Source organism: Oryzias melastigma, linkage group LG14, assembly GCF_002922805.2.
Source record: "Oryzias melastigma strain HK-1 linkage group LG14, ASM292280v2, whole genome shotgun sequence".
Classification (NCBI taxonomy): Eukaryota; Metazoa; Chordata; class Actinopteri; order Beloniformes; family Adrianichthyidae; genus Oryzias; species Oryzias melastigma.
The window spans coordinates 14,159,392-14,167,775 of record NC_050525.1 but is presented as its reverse complement, the minus strand read 5'-3'; the positions used below and the strand labels follow the sequence as shown (position 1 = coordinate 14,167,775).

Here is an 8,384-nt window from a genome sequence, read left to right as displayed (position 1 = left end):
TTTTTTTTTTTAGCATCTGTGATCATTTTTTATATTTATTTCATTTACAACTTGTTGTATAGTTAAGTGTAACTAGACTTCTATGGGACGTAAATTATTGTTTTGTATACAAATCTGTACAAAGCGTGTAGATGTAAACAGTTGATAAAAAGGAAATCTGAATTGTGTTGTATGTATGTATGTCTCTGTATTTGTTTAAAAAAGATAATAAAGCAAAGTATTTTAATTGTTTTATTTGATGGAAGGCTTCAGCACAACATGTGAAAATGAAAGCTTCAAACCAAGCGTAACACGCAGAGTAGATGTATTTTTGCTGTATGAATGCGGCTTTAGGAGTTCAGAAGGTGAAGGGTGATGAGCAGGAGCAGAAAATTAGGCCTCTGTGCACTCCCCTGTTAACAAAACAGAAATTAAACAGGTGGTTAGAAGTCACATTTGTTTTCTACGAGGTTTCTGAATGATGGAAGCTTACCATTTTTGGGAAGGAAAACGATGTTGTCGGGCAGGATGCCGCTCTCCAAAGAGATCTGCTTGAACTTCGCCATCACCTCAGCACCGAGGTCAGGACTGCGGCCTGTGAGGCGACACGTGAGTAACACTGAGTTTACATGGGAGAGTATGGTTTCACACATGACTTTACCATAGAGTTTGGTGACGCTGTAGACATCATCTCCTTTTGTTTTGAGGGTGTGGATCAGGGCGTACTCGTCATATTTGGCATCAACCACAGTCAAGTCATTCACACTCCCCCATCCTAAAATAATTTAAAAAACGTAAAAGCAGAGAAACAATATCTTCGACATCAATGTTTTGGGTTCACTTACTCTGGCATGTATATGCGAACTTCCCAGGTACGCCTGTTTTCTTCGCAAGGCTGTCCTTTTTCCAGCAGGTGCCATCAGCACTGAAGAAAATGATGAAACCTAATGAGTGACTTTTAAAAATGCTTTATTCAGTCGATTGTACGTATATGCTCACTTGAGACTAGAGTAGGCCATGCTCAAGTCTCCTTCTGCGGTTGGTTTTAGCATGGCTGTTCCCATCTTCATCGTCGCTTTGCGGCGGACAAACCACTGAGCGTTGGCGGCAAATCCAACCAGATACCACTTTCCTGCCATCTGTGAACACAGGAGAAGTGCAGGAAAATTAGATCAGAGTTGCAACTTCTAACAATCATTTAGCTTGTTGGGACTTTCTTTTTTTTTTGAAAAGTTAGTTTTTTTTGTCCTTTAAAATGTATGAAAGTTCAGATTTTTTTTGTTTTTTTTTTGCATAATGACAAATTAAAATTGTTTTCTGAAACAAACAAAAAGTCTCCCCCTGTGGCTGAAATCTTACCTCCTGCAGGTTGAAGTCTGCCTGAGGTACGACTTCCGAGGAAACGGTCAGGGAGCAGAGCACGGCTCCCAGCAGGATGAGCACCGAGTTCATGGCTGCTGCAGAGTGGGGTCAGAGCGTGGATGAAGATGCGCCGGTCCACACAGGAGCTTCTGCCTTATGACAGCTTATATAGGGGAGAGCGGGTCTTTTGTGCCAACCTATCCCTCCATACCCACCCCCAAAGAACTGGTCTGGGTTCAAACACGAAAAGCTTCAGGCAAACACATGCCATTTCACATGGCTCAAATCAACTCAGCTGACTATGTAAGAGGTAAAAAAAAACAATTGTATAACAGTGGGTGGGGTTCGTATTCCCATCGTTCTGTTTGGGTTGAAGCTTTTCAATCAAACTGATATAAATCTGATTTTTTCTTTTATGGGTTTTGGACTGTGTGCGTTTGAAAACACAGTCCAGAGGTGGTAAACAAGGTTGTGCCTGCAGCACTCCAGGGCTTTCTGTGGAGCACAGAATCAAACTCACCTGTCAGCATTTGTTATCAGGAAAACACAACACAAATGCTCTTGCAAATCACATCCCAGTGTTGTGCTACTTTGTGCTGCCAATTTAAAGACATTCTTTCCCCTTATTTGATAAAATAAATCCTAAAGTGACCCCAAGAGATATTTTAGTCGCTATAATGAGCAGATGTACTTTAAAATCTGCGTATAAATGATCTTATAGGATAAAAATAAAAGTAGTTAAAGTAAAGTGATCTAATGCCTAAGAATGTCTTTACAGGATGAAAATAATAAATCACGAAGTATTTATTTAGTAGCACAGTGGAAAACAAAATGCTAACAAGAAATTGAGTAACTTTTGTTGGGGTGCCACCTTAAATTGTCCTCGAGCCATGATCCAACTGAAGAACAATATTTAGTCATTAATTACTCTCATATATAAATCATTTGACGATAAAAAATTGGAATGTCTGCAACTTTTTGTGCAAAAAGTTCTTAAGAAAAAGGTTAGTGAAAGTACACTTCATTAAAAGTTAACAAGCAGATTAAAATTAAAATAAACAGAAACTTTTTCAAATGAGTAAAATAGTTTGGGTTTATCGCAGGTTTAAAATTTAGAAGTCTTTCCTTTTGGTTAAATGAAGTCTCACTTGTTGATTCCCTCTTTCCAGTGGGAATTTTGAAAGCCTTGGGAATTTGTTAGCCACACCAATGGCAACCGCTTAAAAATTAATCACATTCATACCATAGAAACCACATGCATATTTATCTACAAAAACAAAACAAACAAAAAAGCAAAAACAAGAGATGTATAAGTAAAATTTAAGAAACACGCCCCTGCAACCCTCAAACTTAAATTAAGTGAGGTTCATGGACTGTATTCTGCAAGCAGAAAATAATGCAGAACCAACTTTTTTTGTTTTTATTATTATTACTATTTCCCTTTTTGTAAATGTGTTTGAATAAAAGTTTTTGCTAAATAATTAAACTCTAAGGACAGTTGTTGCAATACCAACATTCACCTGTGGGGGCAGTAAATGTCGATGTCCAAACTGGATCTATTGTTGAATAAGTTTGAAGGATTTCCCCCTTTAATGACTTAATTTATGATCAAATAAAATAGAACAAACAAACATTAAAAACATTTGTTTTACTTTCAAAAAGCCAGAACACGAAACAAATAAAATTACTCTAAAAGTTTTCTGTATTTAGTAAGACCAAATATCTTGTATTTGTTTTTTTGACACTGTATATAGAAAACATATAGTTTTCTGTACACAAAATAATATAAATTCACACAAACGTACTTTTTTTTTACAGTTAGTCTGGAAATGTTTTAGGCTCATAATTACAGGGATCAAGGCCTAACTTGTCTGTAAAAGAGCAGGTTAAAACAAGCACGATGCCATGAGGAGCCAGAGCCTCGGAGTCAGATGGTGGGAAAGTGCACTCTAAGAACCTGTCAACATTTTTTTTAGGAATTTTAATCTCACACAACAGCTGTACATACATGTAAAGTGTTTATATTCATTACACATTTTTCTAATAAAGATTTGTTGTTGAATCCTCCTGGATTATTTGACAACAGATTTATTTTCCCTCCATAAATAGGAAAGACTATGTATATCAGTAGTTAGTGTGATACTGTTGTTATTCTTAGGTTTCAATACATTTTCATTATTTTATCAAACAGGAACTACACCCCAAACTCCAAACATTGCATTTCTCCTTTTTTTGCAGAGCTGAAACTCCAAGCTTTAGTCTTAGACAAGGTATATTTTTAATCTTCTTTTTCATGAAGGTAGAAGTCAAATTCTTGTGTCATCCTTGGTAACACATATAGATGTTGGCCTGCTTTAGACTCCCGAGCAGAACCTGGATTCTCAGATTTAAGATCACCCATGAAAAATATTGAATAACAGAATGTAAACCCACAAACTCCAAAACTATCATTCTTTTTGCTTTTGTTGTGGCCAAGGTTAGAGGCTGTTCCGTTGTAGAGGAAGAGTTATCTAAAAAACGAACGACAAAGGCAGCAATTAAATGTACAAATCTCTGATCTTCCTCTTGGTATCATATTTGATATTCATGTTTTCTCCAAATCTAAGCTGTGCACCGACACACAATAAAGAATAAAAATCAAGAAATGATGCATTATAATAAAACATTGGTTTTAACATTTCTTAACTTGAGTAGAGTTCTAGGGAGAAATAATTGGTATGAAAGAGATTCAGGTGTGTGAAAACGCTCGCCACAGTGCAGCTGTCCTCCAGCGTGCATACCGTGCCAGTTTCAACAGGATGCCCTTACAAACCAACATTTTAATGTTGTGCCAAGCAAAGTTGTTATTGTACTTTCATCAGATCTCACTTATTAGAAGCAAACATGTTGATGTCACAGCTTGTTGCAGGTTCCTAGAAATACAGTTGTGTAAAACGTAATTATAGTGTTTAAAGCCAGTTTGTTCTGCTTGTAAAATGAAATGGATTTTAGAAAATTACAATTATTTCCTTACTGTTATTTAAAAAACATACAGCGAGGCAAATAAGCATTTGAATACCCTGTGATTATGCACATTTTCTCACTTGGAGGGTCTAACATTTTCATCTTAGGTGCATGTCTACTTTGAAAAACAATCTAAAAAATAAAGAAATCCCATTGTATGATTTTTTTAAACAATTTATTTGTATGTTACTGCTGCAAATAAGTATTTGAACATCTGTCTATCAGCTAGCATTCTGACCCTCAAAGACCTGTTAGTCCACCTTCAAAAAGTCCACCTGCACTCTACTAATTAGAGTTAATTAGAAGCACCTGTTTGAGGTCGTTAGCTGCATGACCAAATAAGGCAACTGTACCAAATAATAATACGGATTTGATCAAATTTTCAAATACTTATTTGTAGTAGTATCGTACAAATAAATTATTTAAAAAATTCTACGATATGATTTTGCAGATTTTTCCTTTTTTGTGTCTCTCACAGTGGACGTGTACATAATATGAAAATCTCAGACTCCTCCTTTATTTCTAAGTGGGAGAACTTGTAAAATTACAGGGTGTTTAAATACTTATTTACCTCACTGTATTTGTCTTCATTTTTCAATTTTTTAATGTTCTGGTCACGATATACTTTTCAGTCATCAAGAGTTCAAACTTTTTCTCTCAGATGAATTTGGCAAACACTATAATTAAGTAACTTAGGCTCAACATCCAAGTGAAACCTGAATTGTTTGACTTCAGATCATATATCTGCCAGTTAGTAAATATTTGTTTTATCCAAAAGTGGAACCAAAACATTGTTTTTTTTGACAGATTAATTAATTGAATCTGCTTTAAAGGCCTTACAAATGTCGAAATTCTACAATTATTAGAGTGGTACAGTTGTGGAGAAAAACACAAGATGGCACCAGAGACCAAAAAGTTTTCAGATTTAAGCCGAGTAATGGGGAATCTTTATTTTGGAGCCTCATAAAATGGGTTTTGAAATTTTCATTCTGGTGCCATGGAAGTTTGTTTTCTCATTTTCATCACATGATGAACACACTTTTGTCTTTATTTAAAACAATATTTGACTTTCAGTAGCTGTCTTTGCTTGTATTTATGCCAACTTAGACATCTTCAAAATGTTTTTAAGTTAAAATATGTGAATCATGACAATATTAAAACATTAATGTAAAGAACAGGTTCTGTGAACATTTTATGAAACCAAAGGCTACATCTGTGTTGCCATTTATTTTTCTTATGCATAGTTTTAAATAAAGTCATAGAAACTCTTAAAAAAACATTAAATCATTTTGCAAAAGAACCTTACATTAGCATAATTCCTTATCAATTGATTTGATAAATTCTGACTTATCTTTCTGATTGAATCAAACTCAGGGCTCACTCCAGATTTTATTAGCCTTTTTATTTGTTTAAAAATCACAAATTATGGCTTTTGATCCACATTTTGAATTGTATTGTGCAATCTGCAGTCTTGTCTCAAAAGCATGCATCAGTACGCCCTTGTTTTCAACATTTAAAATAATTTGAATTGATAACTCACTTTTAGATACACTGGGCAGAAATGCCATAAGAACATTTGTATCCGTGTAAGCATCTTATTAAGAAAAATAAAGCCAAACTAGACCAAATCAGTGAGTTTAGAGCGAATATCTACTACAGCTTCAGCCATGGTGAGGAACTCGACCCAGTTCTGGTAGAATCCACGTGAATGTTCTCCTGTGTAGATCCTGAGCCCTAGAACGCCTCTCTGAGCCTTCTTGCTCCTGAGAGCCTGCTGAGCCTCCCGCTCCGTCACGTTGGAGCTGATGTTCAGGATCTGGGCCAGCAGCAGGTAAAGCAGTCCAGCTGTGATGATGCTGCTGTACCAGCAACAGGTGAAGCAAAGCGCCGTGCTGCACAGAAATAACATGAATTTGATCACTTTTTTTAAAATTCAGAATTGTTTGTATTGCATAACAACAGCAGGTCTGATTAAAGATATTTAAAAAATTAGAGTTTGACCTACAAACACTCCTGAAGATAATCTTTTTTATTTTTGCAACTTTTCAAAAACGTTGCAGTTTCAAACCTGGATTGACTGTAGACGCCGGGACAGTAGAAAAGAGCCGTCATCAGATACTGTCTGGGGCAGAGGCTGCGGAGCACCAGGCTGATCCCGTACACAGCAGTCAACACAAACACACAGAGGGTCAGCAGGAAACCGCGGTGGTTCGCTTGTCCAACACAGCTGTTTATCCTGCAGCATCTCAACACACAGAAACTCATAAGCAGGAGCAACATGCCACACAAAGAACACTTCTTCTGCACAAAAATCCAAGTATTATTTACTTAGAGCTATACTTTAATTTTATGCAATCATGCCACTATACCGTTTTTCATTGTAGTGCACAATTTAAGGCAACATTTGAAATCCTTCGACTAAAGTTTGTGCTGACTCAGTATTTTATTGTCTATTTTTTTAAGCAAAAACAATGAAGAATAAAGAATGGAGCAAAAGCATAATAATTCAGAAGGCTCTGTTGACAAATTTTTGGATCCATATGATAAAACGGCAAACAAAAGTGGAAAGCAGAATAGAAGATGGATGTAAATGATGATAGTGTGTAAGGATTTGCTAAATATTCATTTCCTGATTTGTAAAAATAAAGATTTGATTCTCTTTTTCACACAAATACACATAATTCCCATCAGACCCACCAGATGCAATGGTGGTCCAGACGCAGCACGCATGACCCGCAGGTCCTGCAGTGTCCAGCTCGCGGGGGCCGCATTATTTTACACACAGGACACAAACTCCACTTTGTTGAGAGGGCATCTTCATTCTTTGGCAGTTCTGAGGAGTTCACTGAACACGAGGCTGCTGATTGGAGACGTTTTTCCAGGTATGCGGACTCCTCCTTATTGTTCTTCTTGTGGCTGCTTGCTTCACACAGAGAAGCAGTCACAAATCCTGGATTCCTCTTAGTGCGGATCAGAGAAATGATTGTCAGAATCATTCCAGCGGTAACCACGCACACCTGCAGCTGGCTGACGTCTCCACGAGGCAAAATCTCTGTGATGAAGAGGTAGTACAAGTAGCCTAAAGAGTACAGTGCAAGAGTGAGGAAGAAGAGGGTGCGTCTCTTCTTTCGGTGGGTGGCGTAGTAGTACCACAGCACCAGGCCCGGCAGAGCTGTGAGGATGGTGATGCCCAGCAGGTAGTGCAGAGATGCAACTCTTAACAGGAGGGGCAGCAGCAGCAGAGCTGGGACCATGGAGATCTCCAGGTTATCGATCACCGCCCCGAACACAGGAGACTGAAGGCCACTTGTGTGGGATTTCTTTTTTAGCCACCTGTAGAAAATTAAAAAAAAGTGATTTTTTTTTTCATAGTAGCTCAGTAGTTCTTTTTGTATGATTTTGTTGTGTTTAACTTATCACACACCAATAAATGGAGTATGTATTTGCAACTTTAGAATGAAATTTAGTACATTTTCATACTCAAAAGATAGATTATTAGTTTAGAAGTAGTAATTTACTGTCTCTTATCCAATCAAATCAAACCAAATCAAGTAAGTTGAATAGCATAGAATAGCATAGCATAGCATACCATAGCATAGGGTAATTGATTGGAACGGAGCTAAATTAAAAGAAAATTAAAAAAAGTAAATAAATATAATAAATGTAACCAAGTAAAAGTCAAGTAAGTTGTATTAAATATAATAAAATAAAATAAAAATAAATTAATTTAAATACAATTAAATAAAATTAAATAAAAAAAATGTAAATAAAATAAAATAAAACAAGTAAAAACAAGTGAGGTGCATAAAATCAAATCAAATACATTAAGTTTAATAAAATAAAATAAAACAAAATAAAATAAAATAAAATAAGATTAAATCAAATTAAATCAAACTTTATTTGCAGACCTCTTGTCTGATAAAAGTATTTATTATTTTTTAAGTGCTTTGTATAAAAATAATTTCTAATTGTAAAAACCAAAAGAAAAACAAAAGAAAAATTATAAAACATACAATTTTTCAATGCTTCACACAGGTCAT

The 8,384-nt window shown here is 35.9% G+C and overlaps 2 protein-coding genes across 2 annotated transcripts; both read right to left on the bottom strand.

The window, feature by feature from the left end:
* Positions 1–217: 217 nt before the first annotated feature.
* zgc:153704 (uncharacterized protein LOC767759 homolog) lies at positions 218–1,551 on the bottom strand. The gene is made up of 6 exons (XM_024263064.2): positions 1,339–1,551; positions 979–1,118; positions 825–904; positions 641–754; positions 473–574; positions 218–392 (listed from the first exon to the last, which is right to left on the bottom strand). The coding sequence occupies exons 1-6, from the start codon at positions 1,429–1,431 to the stop codon at positions 373–375; spliced, it is 549 nt and encodes a 182-aa protein (XP_024118832.1). The 5' UTR covers positions 1,432–1,551; the 3' UTR covers positions 218–372.
* A 4,164-nt stretch (positions 1,552–5,715) lies between these two features.
* LOC112142751 (palmitoyltransferase ZDHHC23) lies at positions 5,716–8,384 on the bottom strand. Its single transcript, XM_036215320.1, has 4 exons — positions 8,378–8,384; positions 7,042–7,756; positions 6,413–6,580; positions 5,716–6,236 (listed from the first exon to the last, which is right to left on the bottom strand). Exons 1-4 carry the CDS (start codon positions 8,382–8,384, stop codon positions 5,963–5,965), a joined length of 1,164 nt encoding a protein of 387 aa, XP_036071213.1. The 3' UTR covers positions 5,716–5,962.

Excerpts from the sequence above, each read along its gene's own strand:
- zgc:153704 (XM_024263064.2), bottom strand. The coding sequence starts at position 1,431 with ATGAACTCGGTGCTCATCCTGCTGGGAGCCGTGCTCTGCTCCCTGACC. Across the intron at positions 905-978 it reads ATGGCCTACTCTAGTCTCAA|TGCTGATGGCACCTGCTGGA; the intron begins GTGAGCATATAC and ends CATTTTCTTCAG. Across the intron at positions 575-640 it reads CAGCGTCACCAAACTCTATG|GCCGCAGTCCTGACCTCGGT; the intron begins GTAAAGTCATGT and ends GTCGCCTCACAG.
- LOC112142751 (XM_036215320.1), bottom strand. Across the intron at positions 6,581-7,041 it reads CTGGACCACCATTGCATCTG|GATAAACAGCTGTGTTGGAC; the intron begins GTGGGTCTGATG and ends GAGATGCTGCAG. Across the intron at positions 6,237-6,412 it reads GGCGTCTACAGTCAATCCAG|CACGGCGCTTTGCTTCACCT; the intron begins GTTTGAAACTGC and ends ATTTCTGTGCAG.